Genomic DNA, 24,987 nt, shown 5'->3' with positions numbered 1-24,987 from the left:
GACCTACTGTGGCTTGTTGTGCGGATAACACGTCTACACAGTAGTGCTTGGTGAATGTGTGAGGCGTAGACCATGTGGCTGCCTTACATATTTCTTGCATTGGGATGTTTCCTAGAAAGGCCATGGTAGCACCTTTCTTTCTGGTTGAGTGTGCCCTTGGTGTAATGGGCAGCTGTCGTTTAGCTTTAAGGTAGCAGATTTGGATGCATTTAACTATCCATCTGGCTATACCTTGTTTTGAAATTGGGTTTCCTGCATGAGGTTTTTGAAATGCAATAAAGAGTTGTTTAGTCTTTCTGATGTTCTTTGTTCTGTCAATGTAATACATTAATGCTCTTTTGACATCTAATGTATGTAGTGCCCTTTCAGCTACGGTATCTGGCTGTGGAAAGAACACCGGAAGTTCCACTGTTTGATTTAGATGGAACGGTGAAATAACCTTTGGCAAAAATTTAGGATTGGTCCTTAGGACGACTTTATTTTTGTGTAGTTGTATAAAAGGTTCCTGTATAGTAAACGCCTGAATCTCGCTTACTCTTCTCAGGGAAGTAATGGCGATGAGAAATGCCACCTTCCAGGTTAGGAACTGTATGTCGCAGGAGTGCATGGGTTCAAAAGGTGGACCCATAAGTCTAGTTAGGACAACATTTAGGTTCCATGAAGGAACAGGTAGTGTTCTTGGTGGTATAATTCTCCTAAGGCCCTCCATGAATGCTTTAATGACTGGTATTTTATATAGGGAAGTTGAATAGGTAGTCTGCAGGTATGCAGATATTGCTGCAAGGTGAATCTTAATGGAAGAGAAAGCTAGGTTAGATTTTTGTAAGTGAAGCAAGTAACCCACTACATGTTCTGGAGTTGTGTGTAATGGTTGTATTTGATTAATATGGCAGTAGCAAACAAACCTCTTCCATTTACTTGCATAGCAGTGCCTGGTGGATGGCCTTCTTGCTTGTTTTATGACTTCCATACATTCTTGGGTAAGTTGTAAGTGCCCGAATTCTAGGATTTCAGGAGCCAGATTGCTAGATTCAGCGATGCTGGATCTGGGTGTCTGATCTTTTGGTTGTGCTGTGTCAACAGATCTGGCCTGTTGGGCAATTTGATGCAGGGTACCACTGATAGGTCTAGCAGCGTTGTGTACCAGGGTTGCCTTGCCCAAGTTGGTGCTATCAATATGAGTTTGAGTTTGCTTTGACTGAGTTTGTTTACCAGGTAAGGAAGGAGAGGGAGAGGAGGAAAAGCGTAAGCAAATATCCCTGACCAGTTCATCCATAGGGCATTGCCTTGGGATTGTTTGTGTGGGTATCTGGATGCGAAGTTTTGGCATTTTGCGTTCTCCCTTGTCGCAAACAAGTCTATCTGAGGTGTTCCCCAGAGTTTGAAATAAGTGTTCAGTATTTGGGGGTGAATTTCCCATTCGTGGACCTGTTGGTGATCTCGAGAGAGATTGTCTGCGAGTTGATTTTGTATCCCTGGTATAAACTGTGCAATTAGGCGAATTTGGTTGTGAATTGCCCAATGCCAAATTTTTTGTGCTAACATGCTTAACTGCGTGGAGTGCGTCCCTCCCTGCTTGTTTAGATAATACATTGTTGTCATGTTGTCTGTTTTGACGAGAATGTATTTGTGAACTATTATTGGTTGGAAAGCTTTTAGTGCTTGAAAAACTGCAAGAAGTTCTAGGTGATTGATATGCAGTTTTGTTTGATGTACGTTCCATTGTCCTTGTATGCTGTGTTGATCGAGGTGTGCTCCCCACCCTGTCATGGAAGCATCTGTTGTTATTACGTATTGTGGCACTGGGTCTTGAAAAGGCCGCCCCTTGTTTAAATTTATGTTGTTCCACCACAGAAGCGAGAGGTAAGTTTGGCGGTCTATTAACACCAGATCTAGAAGGTGACCCTGTGCTTGAGACCACTGTGATGCTAGGCATTGTTGTAAGGGCCTCATGTGCAGTCTTGCGTTTGGGACAATGGCTATGCATGATGACATCATGCCTAGGAGTTGTAATACCATCTTTGCTTGTATCTTTTGTGTTGGATACATGCGTTGTATGATGGTGTTGAAATTTTGAATTCTTTGTGGACTTGGAGTGGCTACTCCTTTTGATGTGTCTATTATGGCTCCCAGGTATTGTTGTACCTTGCGTGGCCGAATCTTGGATTTTGTGAAATTGACGGTGAACCCTAGTTTGAAGAGGGTTTGTATGATATGATTTGTGTGATTTGAGCACTCTATTAACGAATGGGCCTTGATTAGCCAGTCGTCTAGATATGGGAACACATGTATTTGCTGCCTTCTGATGTGTGCAGCGACTACCGCTAGACATTTGGTAAAGACTCTTGGTGCGGTTGTTAATCCGAAAGGCAGTACCTTGAATTGGTAATGTATTCCTTTGAATACAAACCTTAGGTATTTCCTGTGCGATGGGTGAATTGGTATATGGAAATAAGCATCCTTGAGGTCTAAAGTTGCCATGTAGTCGTGCAGCTTTAGCAATGGCAATACTTCTTGTAGTGTGACCATGTGGAAGTGGTCTGATTTGATGAAAGTGTTGACTACTCTGAGGTCTAGGATTGGTCTCAGTGTTTTGTCCTTCTTTGGTATCAGAAAGTACAGTGAGTAAACTCCTGTGTTTATTTGTGTGTTTGGCACTAATTCGATTGCATTCTTTTGCAATAGTGCCTGCACTTCTATCTCTAGGAGATTGGAATGGTGTGTTGTTAAATTTTGTGCTTTTGGTGGTATGTTTGGAGGGAACTGTAGAAATTCTATGCAGTAACCATGTTGGATAATTGCTAGAACCCAAGTGTCTGTAGTGATTTTCTCCCATGCTCTGTAATAATGACCTATTCGTCCCCCCACTGGTGTTGTGTGGAGGGGGTGAGTGACATGTGAGTCACTGTTTAGTAGTAGGGGTTTTGGGGCTTTGGAATCTTCCTCTATTTCTAGGGAATTGCCCTCCTCTATATTGTCCCCGAAAACCTCCTCTATACTGTCCTTGGTAACTGGACGGTGTGGCTTGTGAGGTGCTGGCTTGTGTGCTTTGACCCCGAAACCCCCCTCGAAAGGGCGTTTTACGGAATGAGCTGTAATTCCCTCTGCTCTGCGGGGAGTAGAGTGCGCCCATGGCTTTGGCAGTGTCCGTATCTTTTTTGAGTTTCTCAATCGCTGTGTCCACTTCTGGACCGAACAGTTCTTTTTCATTAAAAGGCATATTGAGAACTGCTTGTTGAATCTCTGGTTTAAATCCAGACGTTCGGAGCCATGCATGCCTTCTGATAGTTACAGATGTATTAATTGTCCGTGCAGCTGTATCTGCAGCGTCCATGGAGGAGCGGATCTGGTTGTTGGAGATGGCCTGTCCCTCCTCAACCACTTGTTTTGCCCTATTTTGGAAGTCTTTGGGCAGATGTTCAATGAGATGTTGCATCTCGTCCCAGTGGGCTCTGTCATAGCGCGCAAGTAGTGCCTGGGAGTTCGCGATGCGCCACTGGTTTGCAGCTTGTGCTGCGACTCTTTTACCAGCTGCATCAAACTTGCGGCTTTCTTTATCTGGGGGTGGTGCATCTCCAGATGTGTGAGAGTTGGCCCTTTTCCTAGCTGCTCCTACAACAACAGAGTCTGGTGGCAGCTGTGTTGTGATGAAAGCCGGGTCTGTAGGAGGCGGCTTATACTTTTTTTCCACCCTTGGTGTGATTGCCCTACTTTTGACCGGGTCCTTAAATATGTCTTTTGCGTGCCGGAGCATACCAGGGAGCATAGGCAGGCTTTGGTAGGAGCTGTGGGTGGAGGAGAGTGTGTTGAACAGGAAATCATCCTCGACCTGTTCTGAGTGGAGGCTTACGTTGTGAAATTGTGCTGCTCTAGCCACCACCTGAGAGTACGCGGTGCTGTCTTCTGGTGGAGATGGTTTTGTAGGGTATGCCTCTGGGCTGTTATCTGACACTGGGGCGTCGTATAGATCCCATGCGTCCTGGTCTTGGTCACCCTGGCTCATGGTGGTGTGAGCTGGGGAGTGTGATGGCGTTTGTGCTGGTGAAACGTTAATCACGGGCGGAGGAGAGGGTGGTGGTGTAACTCTTTTCACCACTTTTGGTTGTGGTGCTTGTTCCGTCTGGAACTCCAACCTTCTCTTTCTCCTAATGGGGGGAAGGGTGCTTATTTTTCCTGTCCCCTGCTGAATGAAGATACGCTTTTGCGTATGGTCCGCATCAGTTGCTTGTAGCTCTTCCTCAAACCTATGCTTCTGCATTTGGGAGGTTAGCGAGTGCTCTTCTGTATAAGAGCCTGAAGCTGGGTCGCTTGCAGTTTGTTTCGGCGTCGAAACTGTGTCTGCGTGTTTTTTCGGCTCCGAGGTGACTTTTTTCCTTTTCGGGGCCGAAACCTCTCGGCGTCGATCTGTTTCGGTGCCGCTGTCTCGGCGTCGAGCCGTGTCCACACCGGCATCTCGGTGTCGAGGCTTGTCTCCAGCACTTTCTCGGTCCCGAGAAGGCTGCGTGCCGGTGTCTCGACCGGAGTCGGACGATCTCGGCACTGTTTGGGCCTTTTTCGGTGCCGACGGTCGGTCACCGATTTTATGGGTTGAGCCATGGCCTGGTGGCAGTGGCGTCCCCTGGGCCTTGTAAATGTTTCTTTGTGTGGTTTTCGACGTCTTACTCACGGTTTGTGTATCGTCGAATCCTTCGGAGTCTGAGTCTTGGATCGAGAAGGTACCTTCCTCTTCCTGTTCCTCGAACTCCCGTCGGGCTGTCGGTGCGGACGCCATTTGAAGTCTTCTGGCTCGACGGTCTCGGAGTGTTTTTCGGGACCGGAACGCACGACAGGCCTCGCAGGTGTCTTCGCTGTGCTCAGGTGACAGGCACAGGTTGCAGACCAAGTGTTGGTCTGTGTAGGGGTATTTATTGTGGCATTTGGGGCAGAAACGGAACGGGGTCCGTTCCATCGGCGTTCTTCAGCACGCGGTCGGGCCGACCAGGCCCCGACGGAGGATCGAAAAATTACCCCGAAGGGCACCGGAGCTCTTCGATCTTCGATGCGGTGTTGAATGTAAGTATGCCGATCCCGAACGCAACAATACCGACGAAAATCTTCCGAAATTAACTATTTTTTCTGTTCCGAAACTCGGAGCGACAGGAACACGTCCGAACCCGATGGCGGAAAAAAAACAATCGAGGATGGAGTCGACGCCCATGCGCAATGGAGACAAAAGGAGGAGTCACTCGGTCCCGTGACTCGAAAGACTTCTTCGAAGAAAAACAACTTGTAACACTCCGGCCCAACACCAGATGGCGAGCTATTGCAGAACATGCGTATCTACAGCGACAGATGCCATCGAACTGTATGTTTCTCATTATATCTATGCATGTGTTCACTACATTTGTTGCAAAACAAATGATTTTGTACTTAGTGCCTAGACAATACTCCTGATGTAAGGAGCAGCATGTCAACCAAAACAGTCAAATAACACTGTTGAGTGAGAAGACCAAGCAAGGGTTGCTCTCAATGACCTTACAGAATGCATGGTCCAAAAACGAGCACATATGTAGCACTGTCCACTGGTGGCAACTTGTAATTTGTTATCTCAAGCGAGAAAACAAGTTAGTTTGTTCTTGATCATGTTACTTTTTAAGTGAAAAAAGTACCCAAAGGTCCCTGAAGTATATCACATGGAGCAGCGGGCACAAGGGGTAGGGCATGAGAAAGTTGAAGCTGCTCATGCAACTGCACATTTACTAAGGCTTCTAAGTTTAATGGGCGTCCTCCTGACTAAGGTTCAGTAACTCTGCTGCCTAAAGTTTGCTACAGTCAGCTTAAAAAAACTGACCCTGTTTATCAACAAAATGACTTTGGGAGGAGCCTAGCCTCTCTAAACAAGTATCCCTTGACAGAATCATTTTAATGAAGTATTTTGCACATGGATGATGTTCCATTTATGATCAATGACAAGCTTCACTGTAGCCTTAACTCACATTTTAACCTCACATTCGTACAGACGTTAGGAAAAGCTTACATTAGTACTTAAGTTAATTATATCTAGGACTGAACTGCAATCAGGTAAGTAGTCTTCCCTCAGCTATTTTAAGTATATTAAGCATGCCAGAAACGAGTCCAACACTAGATGGCAGGAACAGAGCACAGCATGTGTATCTGCAGCTACACATGACATCGAACATATATATGGAAAATGTCACTTACCCAGTGTACATCTGTTCGTGGCATTAGTCGCTGCAGATTCACATGCTGTGCACATCCCGCCATCTAGTGTTGGGCTCGGAGTGTTACAAGTTGTTTTTCTTCGAAGAAGTCTTTTCGAGTCACGAGATCGAGGGACTCCTCCCATTTCGGATCCATTGCGCATGGGCGTCGACTCCATCTAAGATTGTTTTCCCCGCAGAGGGTGAGGTAGGAGTTGTGTATTATAGTAATAGTGCCCATGCAATGGAGTGAATACGTATGTACATAATGTAGTTTAAAGTGATATATTTACAAATTTACAAATGTTCAAAATCAACTTCTAAACGGCTACAGGCTCCCGGGGAGGCGGGTGGGCGCATGTGAATCTGCAGTGACTAATGCCACGAACAGATGTACACTGGGTAAGTGACATTTTCCGTTCAATGGCATGTGTAGCTGCAGATACACATGCTGTGCATAGACTAGTAAGCAGTTATCTCCCCAAAAGCGGTGGTTCAGCCTGTAGGAGTTGAAGTTGTTTGAAACAATGTTCGTAGTACTGCTTGGCCTACTGTGGCTTGTTGTACCATTAACACATCTACACAGTAGTGTTTGGTAAATGTATGAGGCATAGACCATGTGGCTGCCTTACATATTTCGGTCATTGGAATATTTCCTAGAAAGGCCAAGGTAGCACCTTTCTTTCTAGTGGAGTGTGCCTTTGGTGTAATAGGCAGTTCTCTTTTTGCTTTAAGATAACAAGTTTGAATGCACTTAACTATCCATCTAGCAATGCCCTGTTTAGAAATTGGATTTCCTGTATGGGTTTTTTGGAAAGCAATAAATAATTGTTTTGTCTTCCGAATTAGTTTTGTTCTGTCAATGTAGTACATCAACGCTCTTTTGATGTCTAATGTAGGTAGTGCTCTTTCAGCTACAGAATCTGGCTGTGGAAAGAACACTGGAAGTTCTACTGTTTGATTCAAGTGGAACGGTGATATGACTTTTGGTAAAAAGTTCGGATTTGTTCGTAAGACTACTTTATGCTTGTGTATCTGAATAAATGGTTCTTGTATGGTAAAAGCTTGTATTTCACTTACTCGTCTTAGAGATGTGATAGCAATTAGAAATGCAACTTTCCATGTTAAATATTGCATTTCACATGAGTGCATAGGTTCGAAAGGTGGACCCATGAGGCGAGTTAAGACAATATTGAGGTTCCATGAAGGAACTGGTGGTGTTCTTGGTGGTATAATTCTCTTCAGGCCTTCCATAAACGCTCTAATGACTGGTATCCTAAATAAAGAAGTTGAGTGTGTAATTTGCAGATAAACTGAAATTGCGGTAAGATGTATTTTAATGGATGAAAAAGCTAGCTTTGACTTTTGCAAATGTAGTAAGTAGCTTACAATGTTTTTAGCAGATGCGTGTAATGGTTGGATTTGATTATTGTGGCAATAATAAACAAATCTTTTCCACTTATTTGCATAGCAATGTCTAGTGGTTGGTTTCCTAGCTTGTTTTATGACCTCCATACATTCCTGTGTAAGGTCTAAGTGTCCGAATTCTAAGATTTCAGGAGCCAAATTGCTAGATTCAGCGATGCTGGATTTGGGTGTCTGATCTGTTGTTTGTGTTGAGTTAACAGATCTGGTTTGTTTGGTAGTTTGACATGAGGCACCACTGAGAGATCTAATAGTGTGGTGTACCAAGGTTGTCTTGCCCAAGTTGGTGCTATTAGTATGAGTTTGTTTTGACTCAATTTGCTTACTAGATATGGAAGGAGTGGGGGAAAAGCGTATGCAAATATCCCTGACCAACTCATCCATATCGCATTGCCCTGAGACTGATCTTGTGGGTATCTGGATGCGAAGTTTTGGCATTTTGCGTTTTGTTTTGTTGCAAATAGGTCCATTTGTGGTGTTCCCCATCTCTGGAAGTAAGTGTTTAGTATTTCGGGGTGAATCTCCCATTCGTGGATCTGTTGGTGATTCCGAGAAAGATTGTCTGCTAACTGATTCTGAATCCCTGGAATAAACTGTGCTATTAGGCGAATGTGGTTGTGAATCGCCCAATGACATATTTTTTGTGCTAGGAGACATATCTGAGTTGAGCGTCTTCCTCCCTGTTTGTTCAGATAATACTTCGTTGTCATATTGTCTGTTTTGACAAGGATGTGTTTGTGGCTTATTATGAGTTGAAATGCTTTTAGCGCTAGAAATACTACCAGTAGTTCTAAGTGATTTATGTGAAATTGTTTTTGCTGAGTGTCCCATTGTCCCTGGATGCTGTGTTGATTGAGATGAGCTCCCCACCCTATCATGGAGGCATCTGTAGTTATTACGTATTGAGGCACTGGGTCTTGGAAAGGCCGCCCTTGGTTTAAATTTATGCTGTTCCACCATAGAAGCGAGGTGTATGTTTGGCGGTCTATCAACACTAGATCTAGAAGTTGACCCTGTGTCTGTGACCATTGTGATGCTAGGCACTGTTGTAAGGGCCGCATGTACAATCTGGCGTTTGGGACAATGGCTATGCATGAGGACATCATGCCTAGTAGTTTCATTACCATGTTGACCTGTATTCTTTGTTTTGGATACATGACCTGTATTACCTTGTGAAAGGCTTGTACCCTTTGTGGACTTGGAGTGGCAACCCCTTTTGTTGTGTCGATTGTCGCCCCTAAGTACTGCTGTGTTTGGCACGGCTGAATGTGCGACTTTGTGCAGTTGAGTGAGAAACCTAGTTTGTGGAGGGTCTCGATAACGTACCTTGTGTGTTGTGAACACCGTTTTTGCGTGTTGGTTTTGATTAACCAATCGTCTAGGTACGGGAAGACGTGTATTTGCTGTCTTCTGATATGCGCAGCTACCACTGCCAGGCATTTTATAAAAACTCTTGGTGCAGTTGTTATCCCAAATGGCAACACTTTGAATTGGTAATGTACCCCTTGGAATACAAACCTTAGGTACTTTCTGTGTGAAGGATGTATCGGTATATGGAAGTATGCATCCTTTAGGTCTAGTGTTGTCATGTAGTCTTGCTGTTTGAGTAATGGGATTACGTCCTGTAACGTCACCATGTGAAAGTGATCTGATTTGATGTAGGTATTTAACGTTCTGAGATCTAATATAGGTCTTAGAGTTTTGTCCTTTTTGGGTATGAGAAAGTACAGAGAGTAAACTCCTGTTCCTTTCTGATGAATTGGTACTAATTCTATTACTTGTTTTTGTAACAACGCTTGGACCTCTAGTTGTAGAAGATCCATGTGTTGCTTTGACATATTGTGTGTTTTCGGTGGGATATTTGGTGGGAATTTGAGAAATTCTATGCAATAACCATGCTGGATAATTGCTAACACCCAAGTATCTGTTGTTATCTCCTCCCATTGTTTGTAGAACTTGGTTAGTCTCCCCCCCACAGGTGTTGTGTTGGGGATTTGTGAAGTGTAAGTCACTGCTTGCTTTGTGGAGTTTTGGGACTTTGGAATTTCCCTCTACTTTTCTGGAACTGTCCCCCTCTATATTGTCCCCGAAAACTTCCCCGCTGATATTGGGTTTGATAAGTGGGCCTTGTTTGTGAGGTTGTGGGTTCTGTGCTTTGTCCTCGAAACCCCCCTCGAAACTGTGTCTTTCGAATTGTGCCTCTGCTCTGTGGGGAGTAGAGTGCGTCCATGGCTTTGGCCGTATCTGTGTCTTTTTTAAGCTTTTCGATGGGAGTGTCCACCTCCGGCCCAAACAACTGCTGTCCGTTAAATGGCATATTCAGCACGGCTTGTTGTATTTCCGGCTTGAATCCTGATGTACACAGCCATGCGTGTCTCTGTATGGTCACTGCTGTATTTACAGTTCTAGCAGCTGTGTCTGCCGCATCTATTGCTGACCGTATCCGATTGTTTGAGATACTCTGTCCTTCTTCCACTACTTGCTGTGCTCTCTTTTGGAACTCCTTGGGTAAATGTTCTATAAAGTGTTGCATTTCGTCCCAATGAGCTCTATCGTATCTGGCCAACAAAGCCTGTGAGTTTGCAATACGCCACTGGTTTGCTGCCTGTGCCGCCACTCTTTTTCCTGCCGCGTCGAATTTACGACTCTCTTTATCTGGAGGTGGTGCATCTCCTGAAGTGTGTGAGTTCGCCCTCTTGCAAGCTGCCCCTACTACTACTGAGTCCGGTGTTAGCTGTTGTGTGATGTACACGGGGTCTGTTGGTGGCGGTATATATTTTTTCTCCACTCTTGGAGTAATGGCCCTTCATTTTACAGGCTCCTCAAACACTTGTTTGGAGTGCTTTAGCATTCCAGGTAGCATGGGGAGACTCTGGTACTGGCTGTGTGTGGACGACAGTGTATTGAATAGAAAGTCGTCTTCAATTGGCTCTGAATGTAGGCTGACATTATGAAACGCCGCTGCCCTAGACACCACCTGCGCGTAGGTTGTACTATCTTCTGGTGGTGACGGTCTAGCTGGATACCAGTCAGGACTGTTATCTGGCACTGGCGCATCATAAAGATCCAATGCGTCTGGATCGTCCTGACTCTTCCCTGTATGAGTCGGGGATTGCATCATTGGTGGAGTGGCTACTGGTGATGGTTGCGGAGAGCGTTGTGGGGACGGTGGCGGGCTTACTTGATTAGCCACCTTTGCCTGTGGCTGCTTGTCTTTCTCCTGGAAGGCAAGTTTGTGTTTCATTCTAATAGGAGGGAGAGTACTAATCTTCCCCGTTTCTTTTTGGATATGGAGCCTTCTTTGGGTGTAGTCTGGCTCCATTGTCTCTAGTTCCTGTCCAAATCTGTGTGTTTTCTTTTGTGAGGGCAGTCCTTGTTCCTCTGTGTAGGAACTTGATTTCGGTTCCGAGGCCGGATGTTTCGGTATCGAAACCTTTTCGGCTGCTTTTTTCGGTTCTGACGAAACCTTTTTTATTTTCGGCGTCGTGGTCTCTAGGTGCCGACTTATTTCGGTACTGCTGTCTCGGTGCCAAACTTGCTCGGAGCCACTGTCTCGGGCCCGAGATTGCTGAGTGGCGGTTTCTCGACCGGAGTCGGGTGACTTCGACACTAGCGTGCCCTTTTTCGGTGCCGATGATCGGTCACCTATTTTTCGGGTTAAGCCATAGCCTGTTGGCGGTGGCGTCCACTGGGCTTTTGTGGTCTTCTCGTGAGTTTTATTTTTCGACGTCTTACTCATGGTTTTCGGCGTTTCTTCTGGATCGAGCTCGTCCGAATCCGACTCCTAGATGGAGGAAGTTTCTTCTTCCACCTCGAAACGCCCTTGTCCTGTCGGCGCTGACGCCATCTGCAGACTTCTAGCTCTTCGGTCCCTTAATGTCTTTCTGGACCGAAACGCTCAACAGGCTTCACAAGTATCTTCCTTGTGCTCTGGAGACAAACACAAGTTACAAACCAGATGCTGATCTGTATACGGATACTTGTTGTGACATTTTGGGCAGAAGCGAAATGGGGTCCGTTCCATCAGCCTTGAAGAGACACGTGGCCGGGCCGACCAGGCCCCGACGGGGGATCGAAAAAAACCCGAAGGGCCACCGGAGCTCTTCAAAATCGGTGTTGATCTGTTATAACTAACCCGATACCGAACGCAAACAATACCGATGATTTTTCCGAGATTCTAACTAACTTTCCGACCCGAAACACGGAGCGAAAAGGAACACGTCCGAACCCGATGGCGGAAAAAAAACAATCTAAGATGGAGTCGACGCCCATGCGCAATGGAGCCGAAATGGGAGGAGTCCCTCGATCTCGTGACTCGAAAAGACTTCTTCAAAGAAAAACAACTTGTAACACTCCGAGCCCAACACTAGATGGCGGGATGTGCACAGCATGTGTATCTGCAGCTACACATGCCATTGAACATATATATATCTTGAAACCAAGGTCCTAGTAAATACCGAAATGCATAGATGCCAGTGCATTTGCCAACAATAAATTCACTTCTGCACCGGGGAGTTACTTACTACTGGCGGTCGCCAGTAGGTAGTTATAGTTAGGAGCATGTTTCCATAGAAAAACATTTATTGACTTGCCTATATCTTTGGAGTCACTTGAAGAATCTTATTGAAATTTCCACCCAAAAAAGTGTGGGGTGATACTTGTTGAGCATGGAAAGTTTCGGGGTGATCCGTCAAGCGCGGGCCAAGATAAAAAAAAAAAGAGGAGTGAAGGGGGTAAAAAAAAAAACTAGCATTTCCCATGTTAATTCCCATAGGAGATTTGAACACGACTCCAGCCCAAACCACTGGACGGGATTAGACCAAATCAGGCAGAAAACTAGATTTTGTTCTGCAGATTGTGCTTTTTGTTATTTAGTGTAAATCTATTCAGTAGCTTTTGAGATATTAAAGGGAAAATAAATTTGTATATCTAGGGCCGCAGATCTGTAACAACGTTTTCACAATCATTGCAGAGAATTCGCATTTGTGAATGCTAACAGGAATGCTGTGATTGGCATGCCGCAACCTGACCAGAAAGTCCCAAAATGGGTCATGGTGCCCTAGAAATTATAAACTCCAAGGGTCAGTTAAATGTTTGTTGAAACAAATCCTTTCAAGGCCGTCAATATCCCTAAAGATCTTAAACTGCAATTACTGGTAAATGATATTCAGAAAAAAATATATTATTTAGATCTACTGCTTTCATGATCCTACAAGTAATGCTACAGTTCAAGAAGAATGTCAATCAGTAATGTATAATTCACCATCATTAAAAAAATAAAAATAAAAATACACACAAAATCACTTTGAATGTCGAGAAAGGAGACCTGAAGATACCAAAAAAGTGGGCCCTAGATTGTCTCCTAATACAAATTAGATGGAAGCTCCCAAAATGACTTCGCGTAAAAGGAAAATTAAATGCACACAAAATTGACTTTTGTCAATTCACATTAAGATTTGAAAACCTTCTTGTTATTTGATGTGTTTTTTTGCTCACACTGGCCGAAACACCCCTGTTAAAACTATTTTCATACACAGTACTCGATCAGTTTATTCATCCTAATTTAACGGCTTCTCTTTACCCTAGGCCATTATGCCACAGCGAGTACAGATATCCATCCCTCGACCTTCCTTTTCGTGCCTTAGATTTTTGAATTCTTATAAATGCACATGCATGTCCCAAACAGCCATGCAGGAGCACTACGATACCTTGTAAATAAATACTATCTCTATATTGATACTTTGGGCCATTCCATCTGCTGTTTATCAGATTAAGGAAATATACCATCCAGAAAGCCACCGAACACAACTTGGGGACACGGATAATCCATAACAAGTAGTGGTAAAAGGACTGTGTATGAGACGGAGTGCACTGTAAAACTATTTTTGAGAGAACCTGCTGTCTAAGCCTCTGCAAATCCCTAACCATGTGAGAGAACAACTCCTGGTGAGTTCACGCGGGCTCAAACATATATCAAAAACAAAATAAAATGCTTCTCACTTGTGTCCCAAAAAACACTAAATAAAGCTGGTCTATAATTAAGAAAGGTTTTTCATTTAGAAATTTGAATAAGCTCACTCTCACCGTTTTTGAAGAGCAGAAATACTCACCAGTATGATGCAATTAGAAAACAAAGATATTTGCATACAATATATCAAACACTGCCCACCAGACAATCACAAAACATTGATTCCAAGACACGGATTTCAAAATATTCAAAACACCAGAATAATGAAAACTGCAATAAGTAGGCATAGCACATGCAGGACAGGTCAGAAATATGTTAGATGTGGGAATGTGAAGCAATTTTCATGCATTTGTGAATTGAGTTCAGCATAATCACCACAAAAAATAGCTGCTGTTTAAAAAAAATCTGTGAAATTATTTTCAATTGGCAAAAAAGATACTGTTATTTCCTTCAAGTACTGTATAAACAAACTACATTGTGTGTTGCATTCTCAGAGACCCAAATTCTTAAAAAGAGCACACAAACCTACAGCAAACGTGATGTTCAATGCTGTAAGGAAATGCCTCCTTGGCATGGTTACCCCCTGACTTTTTGCCTTTGCTGATGCTATGTTTTGAATTGAAAGTGGGCTGAGGCCTGCTAACCAGGCCCCAGCACCAGTGTTCTTTCCCTAACCTGTACTTTTGTATCCACAATTGGCACACCTTGGCATCCAGGTAAGTCCCTTGTAACTGGTACCTCTGGTACCAAGGGCCCTGATGCCAGGGAAGGTCTCTAAGGGCTGCAGCATGTCTTATGCCACCCTGGAGACCCCTCACTCAGCACAGACACACTGCTTACCAGCTTGTGTGTGCTAATGAGAACAAAATGAGTAAGTCGACATGGCACTCCCCTCAGGGTGCCATGCCAGCCTCTCACTGCCTATGTAGTCTAGGTAAGACACCCCTCCAGCAGGCCTTACAGCCCTAAGGCAGGGTGCACTATACCATAGGTGAGGGCACCAGTGCATGAGCACTGTGCCCCTACAGTGTCTAAGCCAAACCTTAGACATTGTAAGTGCAGGGTAGCCATAAGAGTATATGGTCTGGGAGTCTGTCAAACACGAACTCCACAGCACCATAATGGCTACACTGAAAACTGCGAAGTTTGGTATCAAACTTCTCAGCACAATAAATGCACACTGATGCCAGTGTACATTTTATTGTAAAATACACCCCAGAGGGCACCTTAGAGGTGCCCCCTGAAACCTTAACCGACTATCTGTGTAGGCTGACTGGTTCCAGCAGCCTGCCCCAACCGAGACATGTTGCTGGCCCCATGGGGAGAGTGCCTTTGTCACTCTGAGGCCAGTAACAAAGCCTGCACTGGGTGGAGATGCTAACACCTCCCCCAGGCAGGAGCTGTCACACCTGGCGGTGAGCCTCAAAGGCTCACCCCTTTGTGCCAGCACCGCAGGACACTCCAGCTAGTGGAGTTGCCCGCCCCCTCCGGCCACGGCCCCCACTTTTGGCGGCAAGGCCGGAGAAAATAATGAGAACAACAAGGAGGAGTCACTGACCAGTCAGGACAGCCCCTAAGGTGTCCTGAGCTGAAGTGACTCTGACTTTTAGAAATCCTCCACCTTGTAGAAGGAGGATTCCCCCAATAGGGATAGGAATGTGACCCCCTCCCCTTGGGAGGAGGCACAAAGAGGGTGTACCCACCCTCAGGGCTAGTAGCCATTGGCTACTAACCCCCCAGACCTAAACACGCCCTTAAATTTAGTATTTAAGGGCTTCCCTGAACCTAAGAATTTAGATTCCTGAAACTACAAGAAGAAGAGGATTGCTGAGCTGAAAGACCCCTGCAGAAGAAGAAAAGAAGACACCAACTGCTTTGGCCCCAGTCTTACCGGCCTGTCTCCTGCCTTCTAAAGAAACCTGCTCCAGCGACGCTTTCCCAAGGACCAGCGACCTCTGAATCCTCAGAGGACTGCCCTGCTTCAAGAAAGACAAGAAACTCCCGAGGACAGCGGCCCTGCTCCAAAAAGACTGCAACTTTGTTACAGAGGAGCAGATTTAAAGACCCCTGCAATCCCCGCAAGAAGCGTGAGACATGCAACACTGCACCCGGTGACCCCGACTCGACTGGTGGAGAACCAACACCTCAGGGAGGACCCTCCGGCGACTCCGAGACTGTGAGTAACCAAAGTTGTCTCCCCTGGGCCCCCACAGCGACGCCTGCAGAGGGAATCCCGAGGCTCCCCCTGACCGCGACTGCCTGACTCTAAAAACCCGACGGCTGGAAAAGACCCTGCACCCGCAGCCCCCAGCCCCTGAAGGAACGGAACTTCAGTGCAGGAGTGACCCCCAGGAGGCCCTCTCCCTTGCCCAGGTGGTGGCTACCCCGAGGAGCCCCCCCCCTTGCCTGCATCGCTGAAGAGACCCCTTGGTCTCCCATTGATTTACATTGGAAACTTTGAACTCTGCACCTGACCGGCCCTGAGCTGCTGGTGTGGTGACTTTAGGGTTGCTCTGAACCCCCAACGGTGGGCTACCTTGGACCCCATTCTCAAACCCGTAGGTGGTTTACTTACCTGCAAAAACTAACATTACTTTACCTCCCCCAGGAACTGTGAAAATTGCACTGTGTCCACTTTTAAAACAGCTAGTTGTGTTTTATGTGAAAAGTATATATGCTACTGTAATTATTCAAAGTTCCTAAAGTACTTACCTGCAATACCTTTCAAATGAGATATTACATGTAGAATTTGAACCTGTGGTTCTTAAAATAAACTAAGAAAATATATTTTTCTATAACAAAACCTATTGGCTGGAATTGTCTCCGAGTGTGTGTTCCTCATTTATTGCCTGTGTGTATGTACAACAAATGCTTAACACTACTCCTTTGATAAGCCTACTGCTCGACCACACTACCACAAAATAGAGCATTAGTATTATCTCTTTTTGCCACTATCTTACCTCTAAGGGGAACCCTTGGACTCTGTGCATGCTATTACTTACTTTGAAATAGCACATACAGAGCCAACTTCCTACAAATGCCATAAGGGAATCACTAAAAAACATCGTAATGATCTTTTATGCAACTAAATTTAGTGGAACAACAGTTCTCACTAAAATGAACCCTGTGTTTTTGTTGAACAAACAGACATTTTAAAAAATAACGTCAACAGATCTACCTCTCGTTCAAGAGGGGCGTGTGTGATTAGATGGGGAAGACGAAAGCATTTTTGTAATGCTATATTTCAATACCTGTACAAAACATTTGTGTAGTCGAGGTGTGGAACCTTACTGCAAACTGATGTGCAGCCCAAGTTTTTGTGGTGCGGCCTCGCTTATTCTTAATATATGTTTTAAAAATATATTTAACTGACGGACCGTCTGAACCACTGGAACAGACCGTTAACCTGTTACTGGTGAACACTAATGGAAAGAGTCAACGATCAGTAAAAGTTAAGTAACTCCCTCCGTCCCTTAGAGACAGGCTACTGCGTTCACAAAATATTAGAACCCTACCTATGCTGATCATTGAGCTGTGAAACATGCCGCACCATGATCTTGTAAAAAGGGTCTGTTACATCTACCAAAGAATTGGGCTCTGGAATGCACACTGAAAACAATGCAGCTTTTTCCTTATAACTTTTGGGAAAATAATTCACAGTGCATAGAAGCCACAGGGTGTATTAGGTAATTCCAAGGCCTGAATGTTTTTCCCCTCATTGTTTACAAGTGTTAGGATTAAATATGGGGCCATAACATCAAGGACAGGACTATCAAACTGTACCTGTCTCAACTCCAGGAATACGACTAGTGTTGAACATACGTTCATACTGAGCAGAACACATTGGAATGGTATTTTGAGCCATAAGCTGAAAGGAAAAGTAATGATTCAAAAACCCAAAAAGTATGAAAACGACTAAAAGAAAAACACAAGAAGAAGAAACTGTCATACTTGAGAACACAAAACCAAAATAACCCTAATAACCTTGAGAAACCAAAGAGGAAAAGTATATTGAAATATGAAAACAGGCAACAGTAAATACAACTTAAAGGGCCAATCACAGAGAACACTGAAGTCCAATTGTCTGCGTAATATTACCAGTTTGGCCATCCGTTTTAAGATAATCATGAACATGCCCAATGGTAAATATAATGCTGGGCATTCCTTTAACCATAAATTGATGTGTGTGACTTAGCATGTCTAAAGTTAAAATAAGAATTGTGAGCCAAACCCCTTTTTAAGGCATCTCGGTCCGCACATTTTGATCTGCAGACAGAACTATTCACAATTATGCCGTTCAGATCATTTTAGGCACCTTGCTCTTACCCCTTCATGTACATAAAGGTCCATTTAAATGGAGTGGAATTGAACGAAATGGTTCTTAGGCTGAAACTTACAGGAAATATTCCGCAGATGTTTTGGCTTGTCAGCGTTCCTGTCACTGAATGCGGGGCCCCACTTACCTGTTTCTTCTCCTGGAATCCGAGAGGTGTTAAACATCCTTTCCCACTGAGATGAGCAAAGCGGAACAGTGGATCCCATCAGCAGAATCTACTCCATTTGAAGAAGTGTCCAAAACCATGTGCAGCAATTGGGTGTTTAGAGAGATAATTAAGACATTTATGGGGAAAAAAACATGACAAACATGCAGATTAAGTAAAAGGAGATCAATCTGGGGTTGTTGGCTATCTCTTACATTTGTGGAGCCGCAATGTGCTTTCTAAATCTTGGACTCCAATATCTCCTTTCACCTGTGGAGTTATCACTTCAAATACAGCCCCAGCTGCATCATTGCTTTATTACAATTATTATTTGTAGGGAAGGCCTGTTAGGATATTTACAGTACAACTACTTCTAAAGTGCACAAACAATTCTGCTTTTAAAACGTAAATATATGATCTATTCCACTGTATTACTCTAAACATGTGTTGTGCAATACGCATGTCATATCAGTTCAGTGTCATTTTTAGCTACTGGAAAGAATCTCACCTTTAGCAGTATTTCCTCTCTCAATGCCAATTTGTTTTTTTGTGTTCATAATATGCCAAACACACGTTATTTTCTAAAACAGAGTACACCCCAAACACGCTCCTGTAATTTCCTCTCAAACGTGAATAGTTTGCACCCACACCACTACAGTGAAGGCAGCAGGAATCTGAGCCAGGCTTTGGCAGTGAACATGAAGGCATTGCAGCTGGAGGAAGAACCACTATTGGTGTATCTAAAATGGCTTCCAAATAAAAATGAGTACAAATATATAGACAATTGAGCTTTAAATCAGGTTTTCACTACAGACAGGTGTATGGTGTTGCACTCCACCGGATGAGCACGAATAAACCTGGCACTTATGGAGAACATTAATGTCACCAGACCTTGGGTCTGCTTTAGTTAATTATATAGCTAAAAATATCAGATATGTTTACGTGATCAAGTGATATTTTAGGACTGAACCAAACAGCGTTTTTACTGCTGATGATGTGCATATTCTACGGGGTGCAACTTGAATGATCTCAAAAGGGTGCTTATCCCCAAAAAATACATCTTATCTCTGTCTGGGCCCCCTGCACCCGTTCTCCGCCAGCCTTTTCATGGTAGTGCTACCGCCATGAAATGGCTGGCGGAGAATGTAATACCCAGGACAGCACTGCTCTCAGCACTGCCTTGGTGGATTAGGACTGCCGCATCTACCAGGATCTCTGATCCTGGCAGAGCTGCCAGTCGCACCACAGGCCGACCGCCATGGTCTTAATATGGTGCTTGGACAGCTGCATTGGCGGTGGTCCAACAGACTTGTGATGAGGCCATATGTTACAGAAATCACATCCGTCATATCACCAGATTAAATAAAATAGGTTATTCTCAAAGTCTGAGATAAATAGAAGGTCGTAAAAATGGGCTGCAGGATATAATGTGTCAAACAAAAGACCATAGTTAATCTATGTTTTTTACTGTATGACCAAACACAAGGGGAATTTTGCATAGATGTGTACCAGAACCAAACGAGGACGAATGCAGCATTTAAACTAATAAAGGCTTCCTGACACAGTTAGATCGAAAGGCACAAAATAAAACCTAAATACGGTCCCCTAAAAATAATTTTAAAAATACAGAGACAACAAATTCAAAACATTGACATATTTTTACTTCCAAAATCATTGCAATGTTTCTTGATGGGTTGTTTTAATTCAGTCACAATACTTACCGGTTTGATTTCCTCCCGATCAAGTTTTTTTCTGTAGAGGAGGATTGCATGAATAGCATTGCCAGCTCTGGCTGCTTGAATCGAAGTTGGAATGACATACAGAAAGTCCTAAAAGGGAAATGAAAAACAAGATTGTTAGCAGTCTGACATATCCAAGCAAAACAGAAAGTCCTAAAAGCAAAACGAAAAATAAGACAGTTAGCAGTCTGAGATACTCAAGCAAAACAGAAAGTCCTAAAAGCAAAAGTCAAAGTGGAGGCAGGCATCTACGTATACAAGTCACAACCCTTTGGAATCCATTACTACTGCTGTTCCGACTTTAAGGCTTTCTGAGAACTGGCAGAGGTTTGAAATGCACGTCTTCAATGCCATCTACAGGCTAGACGTGGCCTTGTAGGGATTTTACAAGCGTTCTTCAAAGTTGTTCATATGGTATTTCACAAAAGTAATTACCTTTTTGCCCCTTTGATTTCACCGCCTTTTTTTTAAAGATCTTGGAACTATTTTTGAAAGTATAATGAAAATGTCACTTACCCAGTGTACATCTGTTCGTGGCATCAGTCGCAGTAGATTCGCATGTTTTGCAATAGCTCGCCATCTGGTGTTGGGCCGGAGTGTTACAAGTTGTTTTTCTTCGAAGAAGTCTTTCGAGTCACGGGACCGAGTGACTCCTCCTTTTGTCTCCATTGCGCATGGGCGTCGACTCCATCTTCGATTGTTTTTCCCCGCAGAGGGTGAGGTAGGAGTTGAATTGTAGTAATAGTGCCCATGCAATGGAGTGACTAAGTATGCACCTATTTAAGGTTGAGATGATACATATATAAATAGTTGAAGGTAACTTCCAAACTGCTACAGGCTCCCGGGGAGGCGGGTGGGCACATGCGAATCTACTGCGACTGATGCCACGAACAGATGTACACTGGGTAAGTGACATTTTCAGTTCGATGGCATCTGTCGCTGTAGATACGCATGTTTTGCATAGACTAGTAAGCAGTTATCTCCCCAAAAGCGGTGGATCAGCCTGTAGGAGCGGAAGTAGTCTGAAATAATGTTCTTAATACGGCTTGACCTACTGTGGCTTGTTGTGCGGATAACACGTCTACACAGTAGTGCTTGGTGAATGTGTGAGGCGTAGACCATGTGGCTGCCTTACATATTTCTTGCATTGGGATGTTTCCTAGAAAGGCCATAGTAGCACCTTTCTTTCTGGTTGAGTGTGCCCTTGGTGTAATGGGCAGCTGTCGTTTAGCTTTAAGGTAGCAGATTTTGATGCATTTAACTATCCATCTGGCTATACCTTGTTTTGATATTGGGTTTCCTGCATGAGGTTTTTGAAATGCAATAAATAGTTGTTTAGTCTTTCTGATGTTTTTTGTTCTGTCAATGTAATACATCAATGCTCTTTTGACATCTAATGTATGTAGTGCCCTTTCAGCTACGGTATCTGGCTGTGGAAAGAACACTGGAAGTTCCACTGTTTGATTTAGATGGAACGGTGAAATAACCTTTGGCAAAAATTTAGGATTGGTCCTTAGGACGACCTTATTCTTGTGTAGTTGTAGAAAAGGTTCCTGTATTGTAAACGCCTGAATCTCGCTTACTCTTCTTAGGGAAGTAATGGCGATGAGAAATGCCACCTTCCAGGTTAGGAACTGTATTTCGCAGGAGTGCATGGGTTCAAAAGGTGGACCCATAAGTCTAGTTAGGACAACATTTAGGTTCCATGAAGGAACAGGTGGTGTTCTTGGTGGTATAATTCTCCTAAGGCCCTCCATGAATGCTTTAATGACTGGTATCTTATATAGGGAAGTTGAATAGGTAGTCTGCAGGTATGCAGATATTGCTGCAAGGTGTATTTTAATGGAAGAGAAAGCCAGGTTAGATTTTTGTAAGTGAAGCAAGTAACCCACTACATGTTCTGGAGTTGTGTGTAATGGTTGTATTTGATTAATATGGCAGTAGCAAACAAACCTCTTCCATTTACTTGCATAGCAGTGCCTGGTGGATGGCCTTCTGGCTTGTTTTATGACTTCCATACATTCTTGGGTAAGTTGTAAGTGCCCGAATTCTAGGATTTCAGGAGCCAGATTGCTAGATTCAGCGATGCTGGATCTGGGTGTCTGATCTTTTGGTTGTGCTGTGTCAACAGATCTGGCCTGTTGGGCAATTTGATGCAGGGTACTACTGATAGGTCTAGCAGCGTTGTGTACCAGGGTTGCCTTGCCCAAGTTGGTGCTATTAATATGAGTTTGAGTTTGTTTTGACTGAGTTTGTTTACCAGGTAAGGAAGGAGAGGGAGAGGAGGAAAAGCGTAAGCAAATATCCCTGCCCAGTTCATCCATAGGGCATTGCCTTGGGACTGTTTGTGTGGGTATCTGGATGCGAAGTTTTGGCATTTTGCGTTCTCCTTTGTCGCAAACAAGTCTATCTGAGGTGTTCCCCAGAGTTTGAAATAAGTGTTCAGAATTTGGGGGTGAATTTCCCATTCGTGGACCTGTTGGTGATCTCGAGAGAGATTGTCTGCGAGTTGATTTTGGATCCCTGGTATAAATTGTGCTATTAGGCGAATTTGGTTGTGAATTGCCCAACGCCAAATCTTTTGTGCTAGCAGGCTTAACTGCGTGGAGTGCGTCCCCCTTGCTTGTTTAGATAATACATTGTAGTCATGTTGTCTGTTTTGACGAGAATGTATTTGTGAACTATTATTGGTTGGAAAGCTTTTAGTGCTTGAAAAACTGCTAGAAGTTCTAGGTGATTTATATGCAGTTTTGTTTGATGTATGTTCCATTGTCCTTGTATGCTGTGTTGATCGAGGTGTGCTCCCCACCCTGTCATGGAAGCATCTGTTGTTATTACGTATTGTGGCACTGGGTCTTGGAAAGGCCGCCCTTTGTTTAAATTTATGTTGTTCCACCACAGAAGCGAGAGGTAAGTTTGGCGGTCTATTAACACCAGATCTAGAAGGTGACCCTGTGCTTGTGACCATTGTGATGCTAGGCACTGTTGTAAGGGCCTCATGTGCAGTCTTGCGTTTGGGACAATGGCTATGCATGAAGACATCATGCCTAGGAGTTGTAGTACCATCTTTGCTTGTATCCTTTGTGTTGGATACATGTGTTGTATGATGGTGTTGAAATTTCGAATTCTTTGTGGACTTGGAGTGGCTACTCCTTTTGATGTGTCTATTATGGCTCCCAGGTATTGTTGTACCTTGCGCGGCAGAATTTTGGATTTTGTGAAATTGACGGTGAACCCTAGTTTGAAGAGGGTTTGTATGATATGATTTGTGTGATTTGAGCACTCTATTAACGAATGGGCCTTGATTAGCCAGTAGTCTAGATATGGGAACACATGTATTTGCTGCCTTCTTATGTGTGCAGCGACTACCGCTAGACATTTGGTAAAGACTCTTGGTGCGGTTGTTAATCCGAAAGGCAGTACCTTGAATTGGTAATGTATTCCCTTGAATACAAACCTTAGGTATTTCCTGTGCGATGGGTGTATTGGTATATGGAAATAAGCATCCTTGAGGTCTAAAGTTGCCATGTAGTCGTGTAGTTTTAGCAATGGCAATACTTCTTGTAGTGTGACCATGTGAAAGTGGTCTGATTTGATGAAAGTGTTCACTACTCTGAGGTCTAGGATTGGTCTCAGCGTTTTGTCCTTCTTTGGTATCAGAAAGTACAGTGAGTAAACTACTGTGTTTATTTGTGTGTTTGGCACTAATTCGATTGCATTCTTTTGCAATAGTGCCTGCACTTCTATCTCCAGGAGATTGGAATGGTGTGTTGTCAAATTTTGTGCTTTTGGTGGTATGTTTGGAGGGAATTGTAGAAATTCTATGCAATAACCATGTTGGATAATTGCTAGAACCCAAGTGTCTGTAGTGATTTCCTCCCATGCTTTGTAATAATGACTTATTCTTCCCCCCACTGGTGTTGTGTGGAGGGGGTGAGTGACATGTGAGTCACTGTTTAGTAGTAGGGGTTTTGGGGCTCTGAAATCTTCCTCTATTTCTAGGGAATTGCCCTCCTCTATATTGTCCCCGAAAACCTCCTCTATACTGTCCCTGGTAACCGGACGGTGTTGCTTGTGAGGTGCTGGCTTGTGTGCTCTGACCCCGAAACCCCCCTCGAAAGGGTGTTTTACGGAATGTGCTGTAATTCCCTCTGTTCTGCGGGGAGTAGAGTGCGCCCATGGCTTTGGCAGTGTCCGTATCTTTTTTGAGTTTCTCAATCGCTGTGTCCACTTCTGGACCGAACAGTTCTTTTTCGTTAAAAGGCATATTGAGAACTGCTTGTTGAATCTCTGGTTTAAATCCAGACGTTCGGAGCCATGCATGCCTTCTGATAGTTACAGATGTATTAATTGTCCGTGCAGCTGTGTAAGGAAATGCCTCCTTGGCATGGTTGCCCCCTGACTTTTTGCCTTTGCTGATGCTATGTTTACAATTGAAAGTGTGCTGAGGCCTGCTAACCAGGCCCCAGCACCAGTGTTCTTTCCCTAACCTGTACTTTTGTATCCACAATTGGCAGACCCTGGCATCCAGATAAGTCCCTTGTAACTGGTACTTCTAGTACCAAGGGCCCTGATGCCAAGGAAGGTCTCTAAGGGCTGCAGCATGTCTTATGCCACCCTGGAGACCTCTCACTCAGCACAGACACACTGCTTACCAGCTTGTGTGTGCTAGTGAGGACAAAACGAGTAAGTCGACATGGCACTCCCCTCCGGGTGCCATGCCAGCCTCTCACTGCCTATGCAGTATAGGTAAGACACCCCTCTAGCAGGCCTTACAGCCCTAAGGCAGGGTGCACTATACCATAGGTGAGGGTACCAGTGCATGAGCATGGTACCCCTACAGTGTCTAAACAAAACCTTAGACATTGTAAGTGCAGGGTAGCCATAAGAGTATATGGTCTGGGAGTCTGTCAAACACGAACTCCACAGCACCATAATGGCTACACTGAAAACTGGGAAGTTTGGTATCAAACTTCTCAGCACAATAAATGCACACTGATGCCAGTGTACATTTTATTGTAAAATACACCCCAGAGGGCACCTTAGAGGTGCCCCCTGAAACTTAACCGACTATCTGTGTAGGCTGACTAGTTTTAGCAGCCTGCCACAAACCGAGACATGTTGCTGGCCCCATGGGGAGAGTGCCTTTGTCACTCTGAGGCCAGTAACAAAGC

At 44.2% G+C, this 24,987-nt stretch overlaps 1 protein-coding gene across 3 annotated transcripts in view; it reads right to left on the bottom strand.

The window, feature by feature from the left end:
* Positions 1–24,987, bottom strand: part of CPT1A (carnitine palmitoyltransferase 1A) — a 522,885-nt gene that overhangs the window by 250,820 nt on the left and 247,078 nt on the right. For 2 of the 3 annotated variants that reach the window (XM_069223030.1, XM_069223031.1), the window contains exons 8-9: positions 19,796–19,903; positions 18,057–18,144 (exon numbers count right to left, since the gene is read on the bottom strand). In XM_069223030.1, coding sequence (XP_069079131.1) covers positions 18,057–18,144; positions 19,796–19,903 — 196 coding nt within the window. Of the gene's footprint in view, positions 1–17,376; positions 17,462–18,056; positions 18,145–19,795; positions 19,904–24,987 lie in introns of all 3 variants that reach the window. The other variant, XM_069223032.1, reaches the window with a different exon arrangement.

This window comes from Pleurodeles waltl, chromosome 3_1 (assembly GCF_031143425.1).
Source record: "Pleurodeles waltl isolate 20211129_DDA chromosome 3_1, aPleWal1.hap1.20221129, whole genome shotgun sequence".
NCBI classification, from domain to species: domain Eukaryota; kingdom Metazoa; phylum Chordata; class Amphibia; order Caudata; family Salamandridae; genus Pleurodeles; species Pleurodeles waltl.
This window is presented reverse-complemented; position numbering and strand designations above follow the sequence as displayed.